Here is a 19,984-nt window from a genome sequence, read left to right as displayed (position 1 = left end):
TCTATATTCTTCGTGTCTAAATACTGATGTGAGTAGCAGGCGATTTGTTGTAGCATCTCAATGTCAAGGGCCCGTATTCTGATTAGAAATATGGTAACAAATATGTTGCCAGATAAATATCATTTGGCTACGCAAGTATAAGGAACATGTTTTATGACAGACACAGCGTTAGAAATAATGCAGTAATGCAGAAAGAAGCATGTGAAATGAGAAGTTCTTCAACTCAAATATTCACATTATTGCTTATGAACATGCATGTTATATATATGCATGGAGATGTCTCCTAAAAAGTCTCAAATGGAGTTGCCTAGCTAGATCCACAGTTACACAACTCTTACCCTTTGATGCATCAGGAGACGGACAGAGCATTTGAAAAATGGAAGCAGAAGATGACCACGGCAACTTCCAGGAGGATCACTTGTCGATGACTGCTTCTCTCTGCACAGGTTGTTTTTGCTCAGGCTGACAAGAGCTCTTACCTGTGTCCCATAGCGAGGTTTACTGCGATCAAAAGCAGAGTTTTCACTGACGCCAGCTGCCTCCAGATCCGAGGTGCCAAGCAATGTTTGCAGCCGACTTTCAGTGTGAAAGTCTGCACATTTACCCTTATTTAAACAGCTGCCCCACAGGAATTACGTCTAATTCATAGGGAATGCTTTTCCACCTTCAGTTCAAGGACTGGCATAATTTCTAAAGAAACCTCCAAAAGGTAACCAAGGAAAGCAAGTTCACTGTCAGCAGACCTAAACTCGTTAAACAGTGCTCTGCACCTCCCTTTGAAGATTTCCAACCAACATAAAGTAGAATTCACTGCCTTACGCTGACTACGTCTCCCAGCCTCATCAGGTTAAAGACACAGAGGGACTGACAAACAAAGAGCACCACAAGTAGAAAACCATTGTAATTCAGTGGTGAAAAGTGAAGGACAAGAGGGTCTTAATGCCCCTGAGAAGCTTTGCTACTCATAACTTGTTTAGTTTTAAGAGATGTTACTACCAAAGTCCTTGGAAAGAAGTTTCTATTGTACTCAATGATGTACAACTGAAAACTCAAAGGCCACTAAAGTCCCTGTGGCACCATAAACCAAAGCAAGCATACTTCTACAGCTTTCAGCCTGGTACCGCAACGAAGAACACACAACTATTACAGAAGCTCCACATTTGCCTTGCACTCTAACAACGCTCTTGTGTCAAGCTGGCACAGGAAAAGGTGTTAATTGACTAATCATTTACATAAATTCTATAGCAATCACACTTCAGGAATCTATCTCACTTTGATAAATACAGTTGAGCTCCTACAAGCAGCATATTCAGGCTTGTGACTCATTGCAGCTAAATCATTCCCTGTAAATGTTTACAGGGTACATAGAGAAGCGGGGTGAAAAATTTCCCCTCCCTGTTTGCAGTTTTGCTGCACAAGCGTGGGTCGTGAATCTGAACAACAGTCTGGCTGCTCTGCTTTCCTTCTTCTCCCTCTTCCTGGCAGCAAAAGTCATTCTATAGGACAAGCTGTAAAGAGGAGGTTTATAACTCCCAATATAGATTTTCTACAGACCCAGAAAAAAACATAATATAGATTTCTTCAGCTGCACTATCAATGTACTAATAAAAAAGAGGAACGCAAATTAAGGGGTGTCTGAAAAAAACCCCAGCTATCACAGAAGTAAAAAAGTGACTATGAGAGTTCTTTTTAAATGCTAAAAATCTGTAGTTGGCTTGCAGCCAGCTACAGTCAAACAGGAAATTCAGTATACAGATCTGAAATGTAAGTTCAAAACGTAACATTCTCCCAACCCACCCCCTCTCACACAGTCAATACTGTCCCAACCAAAAGTCTTCCTAGTGAATTCGTTATCTGTTTCCTTCCCCAGCGGAAAAGCCCCCCCAGCCAGGCTTGTTTTGCTACGGATGGGAAACAACTAGAGATAAACAGCAGCTCTATGGGAAAATAAAGTACTTTAAGTAATCTCATCAGGGTTTTTAGTAAAGATGTGGCCTCTGTGCAGACTTTAGACAATACACAATAAAACGATCTGAAATTGATTGGCTACATAATGGAATTAATTCAGGAAAACTCAGCCATGCATCCAAAAGTCTTGTCATCGCTACAAAACAGAAATGAAAACCAGATGAAAATGTTTTCATATCCAAGTTTAAAGAAATATTTCCCATCGGCAGCCCTCCTCAAACTGTATGGCAAGTAGAGCAATTTTCTGGTTATTTTTAGTAGAGTTACCTATGAGAAATAGTCTGGGAAGCCAACTGTCTCCCTCCAGGTACTTTATTGGAATACTGAAACTAAACTCAGACATTTTTGTTCACTGTTACAAATATCTATCTAAAAAGTGAAAAGTCATCACAGTCAGTTTTAGTCACGGAGACAGAAGCTATTCTTGATACAAGGTTAATTTTTATAGATGTATTTCTAACTGGTCCGAATACAGAGCCAAATTCTGCATTAGTATATTTACATTAACTGAGTCATACCCGTATCGCACAACCATCAGTAGGAGCAGAATTCCAGCACCGTTTTTCCTACACTAATTTCTCACAAAAGTGAAACGCTAATTGAATACTTAACGATATTCAAAGGCAACAAATTAAAACGTTGTCGGATTTCCTAATGCTAATAACACTCACAGTGAAGGCAGCAAGCAAGACAGGAGATACCAATATCATGAAAATACCCTGCTTTAGCTGTGTTAGTAAAAATAAAACATTAGCCAAACTTCAGTTTCATTCTCGCTCCTTACAGAAACTGAGTATTACTGCATCAGTACACTAGGGCTTGTAACCAAACGGTACACACGTAATTCGTGAGGTTTCATCCAAACTAGGAAGACATCGTTCCTCAGATACATCCATATACCAGAGGAATAATTAAAAAAAATTTAAAAATCTACTTTCCCTAAGAAAGAGGAACCCCTGAAGGAGAAGGGCCGGGCTGGCACAAAGAAGTGAATTGAATGTGTTTGCCCAGTCATTGAGAGAACAGACTTGCTACGAAATGTTCCTTCTCAGTTCTTGGCTGGTGTACAACACGACCACTCTAAGGGCAAGGAAAACACAAGTAGCACACTGGAACACTTTGCTTCAAGAAGTCTAATTTTGATTAAGTTATTACAGACAAAATCTCTCCAAACAAACTTTGGGCGTTTTCTTACAACATAATCTTTACAAAAGCAGCATTCATCGAAATTTAAATATCCTATGCAAACTCAGTCTTTTGGGATTAATACGATTTCTTCACCCTTTGCTCTGGATTTCCTACATTTATAGATCCAATATCAGGTCATGCTAATATGAAATAAGAACGTTGGAAAATAATGTTCACAGCAACATTTTTATTCTGGAGCTCATTTACACTGGCAGAACTGTAAAACTAATTATGGAAACTCTCCAGGAACGTGCTTCCAGCTCTCCCACCTCTGTCATGTTTTTCTCTCTTCTTAAATGTCAATTCCCGCCTCGCCTGCAGCAAAGTATTCTAAACAGATCCAACGTTTTTCACTCAAGAGGTCCAGTGACTCACTCCTGCTATCTGCCAAGCTGGGGAGCTCTCAAACCCATTATCTCCCAGTTCCCCCCAGCTCAGACACTGGCACGGAACTGCAAAAGGAGAGAAAGCCTCTTGCGCGACTGGCTGCTCATCTGATCAGGGTTCAGGCAAAGGGCCTGCAAAGGGAAACGGTCTTGCTAGCATAAATAGTTTTATTTTGGGACCTGTAAGGAAACCTTAGTGCTTTTTCCTGGTGGATAATTTCTCCATCAGATGTAAGGGAGCTCATGAAGATGGCTGGTTTAGCATAGAGATGTGTAGCCACTTAGGACAGTAATTGGCCATAAATGATACATAAGCAAGAAAGAAAAAGCTAAGTAATTTAATCAGAAGCTGGGTGTTCGGAAAAAAGTTTAAATATTAAAAATATTCCTACAGTGTTTATTTACTCTACTGTGCCATAAAGGAATGTGTACAGACCACTGCTGCTTGCCTTGGCTAAGTGAGCAAAGACTGGGGCAAAACTCGTGCTCACGGGAGTACAGCTCTCACATGCACCAGGAACCCTAAAGGTTTTCCCCAGCAGGTTTGCACAAGCAGACCTGACTTTCAGTAAGGAAACTAGAAGCGCTAATCATCCATTACTTCTCTAAGCTGGAGATAATGGTAGAGTAAATACCTGTAAACCTGCAGTGGGAAAGCACTAGCCACAATTCAATAAGTGGAAATTAAGCTACAAGACACAACATCGCATCAGGGTTACTCTGTAACTGGTGTTCCTGAACCTAACTCCCTCTGCCAAGAGAGCCTCAAATTCAAGATAGTGTCAAGTGGACTGTTGTTAATATTTGTAACTGTCCCTTAGAGGTAACTTTAAGCGGTCACTGGTACAAATGGGTTAGGTTCAAAGTTCTTCCTACTTCAGGTTTTATGATTTGCTTCACACATTTTTTTAAAGTTTATTTAATGCTTTTTGGATCCCCTGTGAAAGCGTATGTGAACTGGAAGAGTTCTGAAAGAAAAACTGCCCACACGAAGTTTTGTCATGTGCCAGACTCATCAGTAAGATGGGTCTCTTGATTTGTACCTCAATACCCTCCTTCCTTCGAATTTTACACCAGAAGGAAAAGAAACAGGTCCACAACTTGGCCGCAGGAGGCGCAAGCAATCTCCTTTTCTCTCAGTTTCCTACCTTCATGAGAAAATTGGTATCTATCATCCTTTGAAAAGTAGACTGCAACCTGTGGGAGAGCAAAGCACTATCAGTGTTTACCTGTATTATAAAACCTAAAGACCTCAAACGTAGATGTAGAGATACACATTCTCTGTAAGTACATTACAACTAGCACGCTCTGCTCCCGAAGCCGTGAAACACAAAACAAAACATAGGAGAAAAGAAGTTTTATCATCTAGGTTTCACAGATGAGGAACCGGGCCATCTCAGAGGAGAGTTTAAAGAAACCTGATGTGTTCCACAATACAGATCTGATCTCCCCTTCTTCCCTCTACCGTGTGCCTCAGGACAAACCGAACTTGGAGAATGACACTGGAAATGAGGGAAAACTATTTTGTTTCCCAGCTCTACTATTACTGCTAACAATAAAGAAAAAGATTAAAGTCATACAAGACCCAGATAACACCAAAGTCATGAGAATTCAAAAGCAACTCAAGGAAACATCACAGAAAAGGAAGAGCACAATTAACTGTGGCTTTGGGGACAAAAGTAGCATTCTGTGAATGCTGAAAACACATTTGCAAACTTCAGTGAGGATTCTGAACGCACGAGGAGAGAACATTTCCACTTGCACGTGGTGACGAGCTAAGCATATGAATATACAGAAAAATTAACTCCTTCAAAGACAGGTGGTTTGCCTTCAACAGTTCATCCAAGGATGTGGATAACATCTGCCTGGCTTCAAAAGACCAGGATTTTAAAAAGCCTGCATAATCTGATATAAGGTTGTCATCCACCAGTGATTACTGAAAAAAAATGAAGATTTAAGCTTAATTTGTCAAAAGCGCAACCTTTTTCTACCTCAACCATAACTCAGTATTTTTTTGAAGAGGAGTTGAGAAGCAACTTTCAAACCTGCGTATCCTGAAATAATGCTAGATGACCACTAGTTTGGGATCCCATCTCCAACTTGGCTAACATTAGAACGGCCTCCTAAGTAAGTCTGCAGGCTCAACTTGGGAGTGCTGGCGAACGGTTATTGTACAGATCAGTGATTTCTGCAACTCAGTTAAGTCAGTGTGCTCCATGTGGCCACATTTTTCCCACATGAAACTTTTTCATTCATAACTAAGCTGAACCATTAAATAACTACTAGACTTACTGACAAAATCAGGGAGTTATTAATCACTGTCCTTATAACTGACTCGACAGCCTAAAACCCATCCAGAGTACGTTAGGCTTTTTTCAGAGCAAAGTGCAGAGTGGCGAAAGAGCAGGAAAGAGCTACTCCTCCTGTAAGAACCTATTTCCTCCTCATATATCCTTAGGAAGAGATGCCTCACTTCAAACCCCCTCTGGTACATGCCCTCTGTGGGACAGTGCTATTTCAGGAGGAGAAGCTGTAGCAAGCAACTGAGTTACAAACCACCTTCTAGGTAGACACAAGAGAGCTGAGGATGCCAGACGTCTCCCGAATTAATACTCATTGCTTGTTTCATTAGGAGGGGTATTCAAACTTTCACATTATTTACTCTCAGAATAGTAAAAGCGTCACACCTACGTAAGTAGCAATTTATTTTTTTTCTTCTCCTGTTTGTATTTCATTTCCCTCCTCTATTTTTTTACCTGTGTGTAATTTGTGTCTTTCCCATCTTCACTGTATTACTAGTACTCTTCTTAGAAAAAAAACAACTTGATACAAGGCATACTCAGGATGTGCTCTTTCATGGAAAATCAAGGACCAGAGCCAGGTGTCACACCATTTTAGAGCATTGCCGCGGATCTGTGGGAACAGCGTTTGCAAGCAGCACAGCTAACTGAGAAAACAGCATGCAGCCACTGGGACTTACTTGCTCTTGACTTGTCCTTGCCCATGAACTTAGGAAGAGGGTATCTAGAAATCCTCTGGCTGTTTATGGGCCTTTGCTTAGTCTAGTCTTCCTTCATGAAGGGGTCCTTTTGTCAGTGATATTTCTCATGTCATGGTGGTGGTGAAGGAAGTGTGTAGGAGAACAAAGAGAAAACCCTTTTTCGGTTAGTGAGGCATATTTGCCTCTTTGGATGTTTGTTTCGATCTAGTCACATGTATAAATTACTTCTCTTAAAAAGCTGAAAAGTAGTTTTATTTGAGAGTAGGGACAGGAAGAGAGACTAATACAATAAACAGAGGGCAGAAAAGTGATTGTGTGCTTATCCATGCATTCTTCAGGGAAAGGACAGTTTTAGTAACAAAAAAGCAGGAGTCAAGGGATACAGATTCTGCCCCTTGTTCTAATATGGGCCTCCTGCATGACTAGAAAAGTCACCCCGCCTCACCTCTGAAATAACATTACTGTTTTTCAGTGGTGTCTACCAAAAAGAATGTGGACAAACTTTTTTTCAGTTTTTTCACAAATCACATTGTGACATCTGGATGGAAATGCTAGACAAGAGCAGTGTTATTACTCTAATATTACCTACCTTTTAGGGAACTTACTACTGTGCTTAAGGTTAGGAAGGGAATGGAAACTTGCCTTTGGTAGCTTCTGAAGGCATATTACTCCTGCCTCATAACACTCTTTTCCAGCATAGGAAAAGCAGGACCATAAAATCCCATTTATTTCACCTTCCCTTTTTTTTTAAGCTTCTGTACATTTTTTTAATTATTTCTATAAGATTTTAGCTATTCATCATCTTTGCAGTTTACAACAGTGGCCTGCCTTAAATAAACATTTTAAAATTTCAGAATAAGTGTGCCATATTCTGAATAAAAGATTTTCATTATCATTAATATACCAGTTTTCTGTGTTGGCAACAGGAATAAGAAAGAGGACATCTGTGTAAGTGAGACGAGGATGGAGAAGAAAACACAACGTGAAATACAGCTAAGTGGGAGTAAGAAATGTAAATCAGAGTGAACTGATTCAAAGCTAACATCGAGACTCCATTTCAGGCACCCAGGCTTTGTATGCCCAAATACGCCCTCAGGAACACATACAGCACATCATAGCAGGGAGGGACAGGCTTTACAGACTCATGAATGTTGGCCTATGGCATCTTGCCACTACAGAAGTTCAAGAGAATAACACATCAAAAATAATTCTCACGTTCTCCTTGCAGGTTTCGTTCTGGTTATCGGATTGGTGACTTTCTACCGCATCGGACCATACACCAACCTCTCTTGGTCTTGCTATCTGAACATTGGAGCCTGTCTTTTGGCCACGCTAGCAGCTGCCATTCTCATATGGAACATCCTTCATCGGCGTGAGGACTGCATGGCGCCCCGGGTCATTGTCATTAGCCGTACCCTGACCGCTCGGTTTCGCCGTGGCCTGGAAAACGACTACGTTGAGTCACCGTGCTGAAAGAGTGGACTTGAAAGGGGAAAGATCTCCAAGGAGATCTGCATTGGAGTTGTTTTTGAGTTGTTTTCTATAAATATATGCTATAATTTAAAAGTAAGGGTTGAAAGACATCACAAAGCTCACTCTTGTGGGCAGAGGCCCTCAATTATTATTTGGATGGGCTCCATCTATATACATATGTATAAAACACATAATTTTATATATATTATATTATATTGCCCTGTCCCTCTGCTGTACAGCACAGAATGTTGGATTGTCAGAATCCTGACAGCATCACAGCTACATGTCAGCAGGGTCAGCTGTAGCAGACACAGAGTGTATGCAATGAGAATGTAGAAAAGAGACAACCAAACACATTTTCTGCGTCTGCATAAAGTTATCCTGCTCCCTAATAATAATGTAAAAAGCTATAGGAGACCAGTGACAATAGCTTTGGAGTTAACAGGCAATCTGAGAAAGCAGAAAACTCACTATAGAATTAGTGATGATTTTAACAGCTGTTTAAATTTCATTAAGCTTTAGTCCTTCCATCCGCCCCTCTTCAAGGAACTTCTCATTAGCTGCAACACCTGCTCCCCAGCCACAGCACAGCCCAGACAGTAAAAAGCAACAGCAACTCTAACCATTCTAATTGTAAAGTAAGGGAATGCAGAAGAATTAAGCTGCATTTTTTCAGACACTTCTTTTGTATCCTGAGACAAAGGTTTGGGTTTATCCTATATGTGAACAGACATGCCATTAAAAAGAAAAGGGTACGCAGCTAGAACAGGCCATTCATGTCGCTGAAAAATCTACTTCAGTATTACAATGAGGGCAAATACCTACAGAAGAAGGTTACCTGGACTCCCTAATAATCACGGATACTACTAACTTACATTATTGGAAACGATTATTAAGAAGAGATATTTCAGCCCAAGTTAATTTCTTTCCTTCCCAGCTGGCTTTAACATTTGCTGTGACATTTTCAGATTAGAGCGCTAGGTCAGGACACCCAGCTCTGCCCAGCAATGCTCAGAGGCATGTAACAGTGAATATTGGAGAATGTAACTGCCACTCAAGCACCCAAATTGGAGAAGACGACACATATACAGGACTTAACGATGAGATTTTAAAAAGACCTGCCTGGTGACTTAATATGGTGATGAAATGAAAATAATTAGTACCTTTGGAATTAGGCATAATGTTTATAAGCCTGACCCTGAGACGCACACGGGCTCACAAAAGTCATCTGCATGTAACTTCCAGGAAGAAAAACAGGTCAAAAACTATTATGCAGAAATACTTAGGATACAGGACTAGAGGCAAACTCTAAGGATGCTACTCTGAGCACAGTTACTGATAGGTTTGAAGGACCACGAGCTGTAAATGTTACAAATTCGTTAGGACTGGTGTGTCACTCCCAGCTGAGTACACTGCTTTTCTTCTTTATCATTATTTCCACTATACTTTTCCACACTTTGTTAAAATGTGATCATCAAGCTGGCTCTTGAGTTCTGTTCTGCACTCAGTTCTGATGTAATAAGAAACTCAAGCCCAACTGCTGCTCTGCACCATGTTCCAAGTGAGCAAACTCTGCAGAGGCTGACACTCTAGAACAACTGCATTGTTCTAGACTATCAGGGTAGGATACCATAAAGCTGACAAAGAGTTTCTTCTAGCAGTAGGTTTGTAAAAACCAACTAAGATTTGTATTCATTTGCCTGCGTTACTTTCTGGAAAATCTTTTCTAGAAATAATATGCTATGATTAATTGCAGGGTTTTTTAAAAATAAAATATTGGAATATTTAAAAGACATTATATTATTTCTTCTAATATTGCAATATCCATATTATAATAATGTACATTTAAATTTAAAAATCAGCTACGTGGTTGGTAAATTTGTAATACTCGGTGTTACTGTGATTATTTTAGATGTATAAGTAAAGTTGTGAATGTTCATTTTCTTCTAGTGATAATGTGAGATTTTTGCCATTCAGACACAGAACAACGTTGCTTGTTATCAATCATTTTTTCCCCGTTTAGTAAAAAAGAACCCACAGAGCTTGCAACGTCTTGTAGACAAAGAATAAGCAAAGAATACATTAAAATGTCTGTAAGATAAAATTATTTCTTCTTCTTAAAAATGAAAGGGGGAATGAAATCAGAGAGCAAAAAAGTAAAGAAAATTTAGGGGGATCAAAACTTCATACAAACTTTTAACAAAAATAAACTGTACCCATAAAGAAATACATACAAATACTTACAATACCTTTTTATCAGCTTGATGGATTTGAAGGCCTCATCCATGTCTCCAGCAGTCAGATAGAAGCTGAAGTTCAGCATGGCATCCCGAGTAGTCTTATCACAGTCTCCTAATCCAATGAAATCTCTCATGGGTCTTCTCGCAACCATCTGAGAGACCTTTATTGAGCCAGACTCCGCTTGTCCTTTCTCAGCTTCTCCCGGCTAAAATGTGAATGTTATCATTTAGGTATCAAGTAGGTTGAAACTTACTCCTTTGTATGTGTAATTAATTACATTATTTCCACTACAGTCCAAGTTTTCTATTTCTGCGGGACCATGCTCAATAGTGACAACAGTTGCAATGTTTCAGAACTTCCTAGGAAATGCCCCAAAATATGGAATGTCATAGAAGAGATTAGCATATCCTAACAATCACAGTACGTCACTGATAGCTTGGAAATTGGTAAAATACCACAGGAGAGGCAGCCTCCTATTATTACAGTCATAATTATTGTTATTATTATAATTATTGTAATTACGAATATAGTAGCAACTACTATTTTAAGTCCCCAGATTTCTGGAGATTTCAGATAAACATTTCTCTAAGGTTAGTCTCATCTCAAAAATGAGTCTGCTGTTCTGAAAGTTAACTATAGACCCAATTCTTTTATTCTTGCCTTCATGTGAAGCTTATGAATACTAAAGCTCAGATTCGAACCCTTCCCCATACAATTGGCAGTTCTGGAGCCTCTGGAGCTTCAGTAATACTTTCACCAGTCATTGAAAGGCAGCTCAAAGCAGTTTAACCATTATTCAGAAAAAGAATGAAGTCAATCATCAATATTAAGTGATCTGTCCAGAGCATAACAAGGAAACTTTCACAAGCCAAACACAGTGGAAGATCATCTGAGTCATGAAGAATACCAAATTTCACATATACTCTACCCCAATTGTATAGTTAGATAACTAAATATTAAGGTTTACAGAAGCCAATTAAACCAGTATATTATTATACAATGAAAGTATTAGATACAGTAAAAGACAGAAATCAAAAGTGCAAATGCCTTTGACTACTATTTGGGGAATTTCTGGAACCAGGACAGAAGAGACATTATAATGAATAAGGAGAAACCCTGGAATGAAAGCTGCTCAAAACAGACTTGTTGCATCAACTGGATTTGCTATATTTAAAGCAGACTGTTCATATAATAAATCATGTTTCCCAAATGAATTATTATATAACAAGCAGTTTAGTCACTAAGATACAGTAACCTACTGAGGGAAGAAAATGGAAACAGAAGAGAGAAAAGCAGAGAATGAACAAAGAGGAGCAAAATAATGCAGATACTTACAGGTTTATAGACACATCCCCTCCGAAAAAACAACTAATGGCAGCAATAGTCCATACAGAGTTTTAAAAAAAGGAAAAAAATAGACATAATATCAAAGCAAAATTGCATGAGACATGATGGGGGGAAGTGTTGAAAGATTAGAAAATGCAGTAAATCACCTTTGACCTTTCAAATTAAAAGAAAAAAGTAAAATAGAGCACAACTCTAAAAGCTAGATCTGCACAGAAAGAGTGACAACAGTCAGTTCTTTGGAAGGGGGCTAAATTGCAAAGTACTGCTCTGAATCTAAATATATGAAGTAGAAAAACATCTAGATACATTCTCCCTGTTTAACACTGCTCCTAAACTACATGAAATTAGATTTATGTGATCACATTGATCTGTCTTATTCAGAAGATTTAAAGGATTAGAAGTCTCATTCATGTTAAGTTCCTGCAGATTTTACAAAAATAAATGCCTTGGTAGAATAAACAGACTCTGTTAAGCTCCCCCTACGAAAAGGGAGCAGTGCAAATCATCATCTTAACTGTCCTAAGAAACTCAGGTCAGAGCTTAACCAGAAAACCAATCTGTAGGTAACAGGCTTAATTTCTTCCAGTATGCATGGTATTATTTACCTAAGACACAAGCAATTTTGGATTCATATTCAAGTTTAAGAAGTTAAAGCCTGCATTCCTGGTATTTGTAGCACATACGCATCTGGTGATACTGCAAGATGAGTATTCTTGCTCTCTTCAGTATTCTGTGGGGATTAAGCTCAATTCCAAGAAGAAAATGGGTTGTTTTTGCTGAAGCTAGTAGGAAACGTCCCCTCTTATGGCCTACGTAAAGTTAACACACACACACACACCCCCCTTACTTGCAATAGGCACAGTGACTACATAAAGTAGAAAGAGAATTTTGTTCACATCCCTTTTTCAGTTGCATTCCCTGGTAATTACTGTGTCTCCTATGCTCTATGTCGCACCCAGTTTGCAATACTGTGAAAAGCCAATTCAGTAGAACTTCCACAACACTGCCAAGTACACCCGCATTACAATTATCCTTATGTCATTTCTACACGTGCTGCAGCAACTGCCATTGGAGTTGCTCTACTCACCCCAGACTCAATTTGGTTAAATTTGATCCCTACGCAGTGAAAAGCCTGAACTTCTGGGAAGGGAAGGAATTGTTAAAGATTTCCTCACCTTTTTTGCAAAGTAATAATGTGGCACCTCTATGCCCAGAAGAACCTGGTAGGCTGAAGGCAATGGAAAGCTGTCCTGAAGCAGAAGGCCATGCTCTTCAGTACTGAAGAATGATATAATCCAAACATCCATCTGGAAAAGGAAGCAAAGCATTGTTTTGGTTTTATGCTGCAATATCCTTCTTTCATTTTGTTTTTATTTTCCATATTCACTTGGCAGAACCTTCTCTTGAAAATAATACGACATATACATTCACACACACACCTCTGCTGTGGAGGGCAGAGCTGCATGCTTCCTCCCTACCGTAACCAGCCAGCGACTCACTGTACATTACAGACTGTGTTCCTACTGCACAGGGACCTCCACCTCTGCCTTTCAGGAACCAGCTTCACTGACCATAAAGAGGGAAGTCCCTGGCTGCAGACTGCTGCTCTAGAAGCCTGACAGATGTGACTCAGGACAAAGAAATACTCCCAACTGTTTTCAACAATTTTTTCTTTTTAAATCCTATATTATTTCTACTGAAATTTCAGCAGCCCACTGACTGCATTGAGTTCCCAAGGAATATACCAGCCATTTAAAAACAGTTTCTGTAACAGCTTAAATATTGACCTGACTCAAGTCAAAATGAAGCATTTATTTCCAAAAGTTAATCAGACTTCTCATTTCTTAAAGGATAAGCACACCCTTAAAAGTTCTGTTGAGTAAGGGCCAAAAAGTTGCACTCCTTTTATATCTTCTTATTTTTCAACTTTATGTAGAAGCCAAATATTTTTACTTGTTTACATTAAGAATATTAGTTGAAGTGGTGTTCTCTTTGCTAGAAGACCCTAGCAAGGCCATTTGAGACATCCCTATTCCATTCCTCCTTTCTACGTTGATCTTCCCATGATTTTTCTAAGGTTGTTTCAACCAGCAGAAGAAACAGAGCTTTCTATCTCTAATTGGAAGAGGTTTAACTAAAATCATGCACGAATCGGAAAGCTTTAAATCAACATGGACATTTCAAGTCAATGGAATATTTATGAAGAACAGGCAGTTCTGTACAGACAAAATGGTAAGGACCCCGACAAGCACATTAGCAGCGGAAGCGGGGAACAATTGTTGGTCTGATGAAAGAAATCTTTGATTAGATCATTTCTGATCAATAAAAATGAATTTTTTTTTCTAATGTAATAAAGACCATAAAAGATCATTTGGGTAGTACCATAAAGATGTACAATGTCTGTCCAGAAAACCAGAAGATGGTCAGAACTGGGTGGGAAGAGTGTACTTCATTGTTCACCTTAGCAGTAGGGTCCCTGTTGTTCTACCAATTTAATTCTTGCTGCTAAAAGTGGACTCAAGATACAAAATCTGTATTCTTTTTTAAAAATGAGAATAAGTATCAAACATCTAGATTATCAATTGACTCAATTATGTCACCTGAAACACTGTAGTCCAGATACAAGTTTGCATTATGATCCTCCTCAAAATTCTAGCATAAAGAAATCACCTCTTCTTCTTCATCACTGTATGCAAGCTAGGCCTAAAACAGAAGGCTAACGTACAGTGACTGCCTGAAGCCACAGACACCAAACATGTCGTTTCACTACTCATTTTTGTACAAGATAACGTATATTACCTACTCCCACATCCTTAATGAAGGACCACTGATTTATTAGTCGGACAGGGAGAACTATGTAAAGCAAGGTAAAACAAACAAACAAAAAGTCCATACTGTGCTCTCAGTCTGGTTTTTCTTCTGGTCTAGAAATCGTAGGCCCGTTTCAGGAACTGCTTCACATACAAAAAGTCTTGGTTCGCTCTGGTCCCAGAAATGGCAAGCAGGGATGTGACTGTGCAACTCTGGATACTCCACAACAGACCTGCCAAAAGACAAGGAAAAAAAAGTAGAAAGGGGGACAAAACTCCAGCCCATTCAGTGCATGAATGTAAATAAAGGACTTAACCAAGGGATAATTTTCAGATGATAATCAGTCATCTATACCAGTACCTCTGCATTGTAACGTTAACCATATATACATCTTCCTGCCTCCTAACACTTTACACACAGCAATGCCACTTTTAGTTTGTTCTGCATATGTTAACCATGACTATAGGACATAAAGCATTTCAATAGGAAAAAAAGCTGGTACTGCCACAAAAAATAAAAAAAGGGCACCCAAAATCTGCCTCCACTGGGATTACATGTCCTACAGAAATACTTGAACGTCCTTCAAATGATCTACCTTGGTGACTGCTACCGGTGTAGGTACTGTAGCGTGAGGACTACCCTCAGCCCTGTCTTCTTGTGGCTTTTACAACCTGCCCCAAGGTGCTTATTGCCAGCACTGCTAGAAGTGCCCAGCCAGGTTAAAGATAGCCTGAGGACACTGATGTGCATTTAGATAAGCAGCACAGAGAGAGTTTCTAGTACCTACGCCTCACGTTCAAATCCAGCTAAGCAGCAGCCATAAGAGATCATAACTAGGCAATTGTGATTAAACTGATGAGGAAAAAAATAAGAAAATAGTTTATATTCTCAGCAACAGATCTCTCTCTCTACTGAGAGTTCAGCAAAGAGACCTGGCGTGCAGCGTGATCAGTGGTTTGAGCTGCTGAACTCTGCGCCGAGGGAAACTCCAGAGCTGCAGCTGAGGCGGACCTGCAGCTGGGGGACTTCGGTCTCCAGCTATGCCACAGCTCACTCCCCGTCCTCGGTACCGTGCTTCAACTTTATACCGTGTATGCAGGCACTGCGAAATAGCACGTTAAGCACAAGGACAACCCCTGCAGCCTTAGGAAAGCCACTCCCTGGCAGCAGTTTAAAAAAAGAAACATTTTACTGCCTCCTTTGGGCATTTAAATACTGCTTCAGTGTCAGCCATGTTAAGACTCTAGACATATAGAATCAGACTTTTAGCAATGGCTTAGGATTCTTCTGAAAAAAAAATAAAAATCAGAATATAAATAGGTGTCAAATTTTAAAAAAGAGAGAAACCAAAGACATCATTAAAATATTTTTCTCATTTGCTGTCACCACTGAAGGATGAACTTTGTGGGAAGGACTGGAAGGCAAGTTAAGGGAGAGATTCAAAGGGATGCAGAAATACAGTGTCCTATCCATGCCACTGAATTCAAAATAGTTTACTTGCAAAATAAAAAAAACAGCATTTGTGTAAAAAAAAAAAATGGGACTGTTTAAATTCTGCCTCAGGAGGAGAGAGAGAGAGAGAGAAGGGGGGGAAGTGTAGATTATTATTATTATTTTCTGGTGAGTTTACTCATTCCAATTTCAAGATAACTCTAAAACAAAGCACTGATAAATAGATTATTCATGCAGATGCCATCTAGCATTTAAGTATCAGTGAAATAGTATTACTAGTTTGTGGTGGCCCCTGTCGGGCTACACAAGATACTACACCTGAAAACAACTTTCTCACTACTCATTATTAGATGGTTTGCATAACCGACCAACACATAAGGCCCCAAATTTGCACTGTCCTTAGTTTTTGATGGGCTGGGTAGTTTCTTCTGTTTTTCAGTGATAAGGAGAGTAAATCCTTTTTTGCTTGTAAGGTCTATAGCAGATAGTTGCTAAAAAAACAAACCATCTTTTATTCTAATGCTGTTTTTTCTTAAGAAAAATACAGTCAGAAAAATTATTGTAAAACCAGATGGGAATTTGTACCCTAACATTCCACCGTACTTCCATGAGAACTCCTAGGTCACTGCATTTTGCTGCCTTGCTGCTAGGATTTCTAATGTATTTGCCACAGACCAGCTTCTTTAAGAAAGAGTAGCTTTCCAAGATTTTTCAAGATTTTTCTTTATTTTAAGATCAGGATCCTGATTCCAGCCATATAATACCTCTATGCATACACCCTCAACACCCAATCATCCTCCTCTCAGAGGCCTCGAGCCAGATATGGCTCCCACATATCTAATAATTCTCACTGCATTCACACATCCAATAACTCTCACTGCATTTCTCTGCTATGAATTTGTCCAGTACCTCCGTGAACCCCTCCTTCATCATCTATAGCTGCCTTTGACAAGGAGTTCCTTAGCTCCGCCACATGTTGTCTGATGAACCGTCTCCTCCTGCTTATTTTGTGCTTGCTTTCTGATACCTTTGCTTGACACTCCCTAGTTCCCACATTGGAAGAGACAGGGATGCAGGCTGATTCACATACAATGCACCAGTTTTAATTAATTCTTTAGAAATAAAATAATTAAATTTGTACAAGCTCCTACGCAAAGACAGAGGAATGTCAGTATCAGTGTTGCTTGTCTTCATAGGGCAGATTCCTACCTTAAATCCACAAGTAATACTTCTCGAAATAAAAGCTTCTTACTTGTCAATGCCTTGTCCAGAAGAAAGCTTCTCTCTACCATTTCCCTGTTCAGCCTTGAAATCAAAGAGAGTAATTTTGTCCATTTCAACATCATAGAAACAGATCTTGGAATCAATATTCCCATCCACCTACAAGAAGGGAAAACAAAAGTTGCTGAATCATGCAGTCAAAAAGAAAAAAAGGTAAAGTTCAGATGGTGTGTTTATCTGATCTGATTCACACTCTCAGTTTTGTATACTGGTAAGCACACAAGAACATTCTTTGGAAGAAACATCAGAAAATTTCTTGCTGTTTTTCTATTCTAGCAAGTTAGCCTTTGATTTCTTTGAAACACTACAAAGTAGCTTTTGTAACTGAAATATTGGTTCCTCTTCCAGGTTGTTCTTCTCACCACACGTACAAAACCTTAACATACCTTCATTTTAGTGTCTAGTTACATGCTTGGACGTGACATTTCAAGACCCAATACGCTGCACAGAACATGTAGGTTTATTTCTGAGAAGTGAATCTTGTGCCTTCAGTAATATTCCTGAACTGCACCAGTCTATTAACTGATGGGCAGGTCTTAGGGCAGTAAACAAAGAGCTTTGCCTCACCTTGCTAACAAGGATGCTGACTTTGTTGCCATTAGCATTGCACTTGACAGATGCAATGCCTCCAAGGCCAGGAAACAGCTCAGAGAAATTCTTGCTATTGCAGTGCACTTTTGCCTCTCTGTGGAAAGGAATAAACTTAAATCATATGGTGGCAAGCAACTGGAAATATGCATCAGCCAAAAGACTTTTCAAATTATGGGTAAGACTTTTAAAAACAAACTATTTCTACCTTATGACACCACTGCCCCAGACTCCAGCTTCCTCTCCAGAGAATTGCTGCAACCTGTCTTTCTTTCAGGAAGAAGTTAATGAGACGCTCTTTCCTCAATGAATCAGCAAGAATAAACATTAATGCTCCCACAGGATTCCCAAAACAGGGCTATACAGCAAGAACATCCTACCAGAATTTTGAATTTAGAGGTCTGTTTTTTTCCTACATAAGTAAGTTGAACAGTACCACGAGTGTTGAATATAGCCCATCGCATAAAAGTTCTGTGTATGGAAAACATACTGTGGAGCAGAAGTAAAGAAGTGCCATGGGGGGGTGGTATTTATATCATCTTAGTGCTCACTTCCCTCGGTATGTAAGTTCCAAAAGACTGTATCGTTCACATAATAAACACCCACCCTTCCCCCCCTCTTTTTTTTATCATCTCAAAAGAATCTTACTGCTGGTATAGATACAAACCCAGTGATCATTCAGCAACAATAAGAACAAATCTCATGAATCAAAAGAATGCGACAGAAAGAAGTGACAGTAATTTAGACCCATAATACGATCCCATGGAAAAAAAAAAAATCTTTGATTCTGTGAAAATAACATTCTTGGACTACATGTTTAGACCTCTCATTTATTCTAAGCCAATTATGCTTGCTTTGAAATTAAAGAGCGCTATACTGTCATCATTTGAGAAGGGGTATTTTCATTACTAGTCACAAAAGTTTAACATAGCATGCAGGAGTTAAGTTACTTTTTCTCCACTATCAAGCATCATAATCCAATATTTGTGCTAGTTACAACCTGCCCAAATCCAGTAACTTTCAAATTGCGTCCCATGCGGAATTTGTGCCATCTCAACACAGGTAACGAGTTTCCAAGTGGGTAACTAACTAGACTTTAGCATTCCTCTGGTGACAGTATGCAAGGGAGAACAGAATCCATTTCACTCTTGAGCTTTTTCAGGTTTTCAAAACTACATTTGTCATTAGCAGATAAAATTTCAAACTGAAAGACATGCCAGGCGCACATCTTTTTCATGCCACAGCTGTTCATCAGCATGGGTACACACAGTAAAGTTTGAACAAAGTCAAGTAAGCTTCTCTTAACCTAAACAGGAGGAAGAACAGAGTGTCCACAATTCTAGGTTCACTTCCTTCATGGCTGCACTGAAACAAGCTTGTTGATTTATGAGGAGATACGAGACCTAGCATTTTTTTTCCTTTATTTCAACTCTTCTGAGACTAAAGTCTTGCTCAAGTTATCAGCAGAAACATGTGACATCCTTGTCTTGATCCTCCATAAACTCTCCACCCACTTTCAAATACACACAAATATCCCTCACAATATCCTCTTTTAAAAATTATTCTTATTGTTACTCATCCCATGATTTGTCTAACAATTCTGTGGCTCTTCCCTTGCTTTAGGGATAGGCCATCAGTTCACATAGGCTGCATGTATTGTCTCAAGATTCAAAGCGGCTATCACTTTTCATCAGATCAAAACCAACTAAAGATTCCCCCCAAATATATGCTCAATTATAAACAGATGCTTTTAAAAGGCTTATTAATACCTGCGAGAGAGATCAAAGATTTTGAAGTGAGCCAAATCAGTTCCCACAGCCAGGAAATTTCCACAGACATCCAAGAGGCATGGATTTCCCTCCGCTTCAGAGAACACCAGCAGCTGTTTAACTGTGCCCTGAGAAGAAACATGTAACACCAGGTTTGTGTGTTTAGAGTCTAACTAGAAGGGACTTATTTTGTCACCAAGTTAAGTAACTAACTGCTGAACCTCTCTATTAGACAAATCACTACCAGCAAAATGAGAGAAACTACACACACACACACACACACACGGTCTCTACAAATGCAATCTGTGTTTCAGGTTGAAAATGGGATGTATAGCCTCCAAAACAATCAAAATTTAGAGGTATCCTTCTGCAACAATTTCCTCTTCATTAATACAACTTTTTTCAATTAAGATGGATACAGAAATACAGGTCCCTGAAGGTCCTTTTATAGCTGCAAAAATAAATATATGAATTAAATC

The 19,984-nt window shown here is 39.3% G+C and overlaps 2 protein-coding genes across 6 annotated transcripts in view; one reads left to right on the top strand and one right to left on the bottom strand.

The window, feature by feature from the left end:
- Positions 1-9,955, top strand: part of TMEM204 (transmembrane protein 204) — a 31,488-nt gene extending 21,533 nt beyond the window's left edge. Inside the window, exon 3 of the mRNA XM_009462522.2 lies at positions 7,772-9,955. Within this exon, the coding sequence (XP_009460797.1) occupies positions 7,772-8,016 (245 nt within the window). The 3' untranslated portion in view covers positions 8,017-9,955. The remainder of the gene's footprint in view (positions 1-7,771) is intronic.
- Positions 1-19,984, bottom strand: part of IFT140 (intraflagellar transport 140) — a 94,207-nt gene that overhangs the window by 41,374 nt on the left and 32,849 nt on the right. For all 5 annotated transcript variants that reach the window (XR_015699182.1, XM_087734118.1, XM_087734121.1 and 2 more), the window contains exons 13-18: positions 19,506-19,633; positions 17,716-17,833; positions 17,120-17,247; positions 14,500-14,647; positions 12,780-12,911; positions 10,266-10,462 (exon numbers count right to left, since the gene is read on the bottom strand). Coding sequence is in view for 4 of the 5 variants with exons in the window: in XM_087734118.1 (XP_087590244.1) it covers positions 10,266-10,462; positions 12,780-12,911; positions 14,500-14,647; positions 17,120-17,247; positions 17,716-17,833; positions 19,506-19,633 (851 nt within the window). In the remaining variant the exon portion in view is untranslated. The remainder of the gene's footprint in view (positions 1-10,265; positions 10,463-12,779; positions 12,912-14,499; positions 14,648-17,119; positions 17,248-17,715; positions 17,834-19,505; positions 19,634-19,984) is intronic.

Source organism: Nipponia nippon, unplaced genomic scaffold, assembly GCF_047370975.1.
Source record: "Nipponia nippon isolate SJK-2023a ecotype South Korea unplaced genomic scaffold, ASM4737097v1 scaffold_5, whole genome shotgun sequence".
Taxonomy (NCBI): domain Eukaryota; kingdom Metazoa; phylum Chordata; class Aves; order Pelecaniformes; family Threskiornithidae; genus Nipponia; species Nipponia nippon.
The sequence above is the reverse complement of the archived record's forward strand: the minus strand, read 5'-3'. Positions and strand labels throughout refer to the sequence as shown.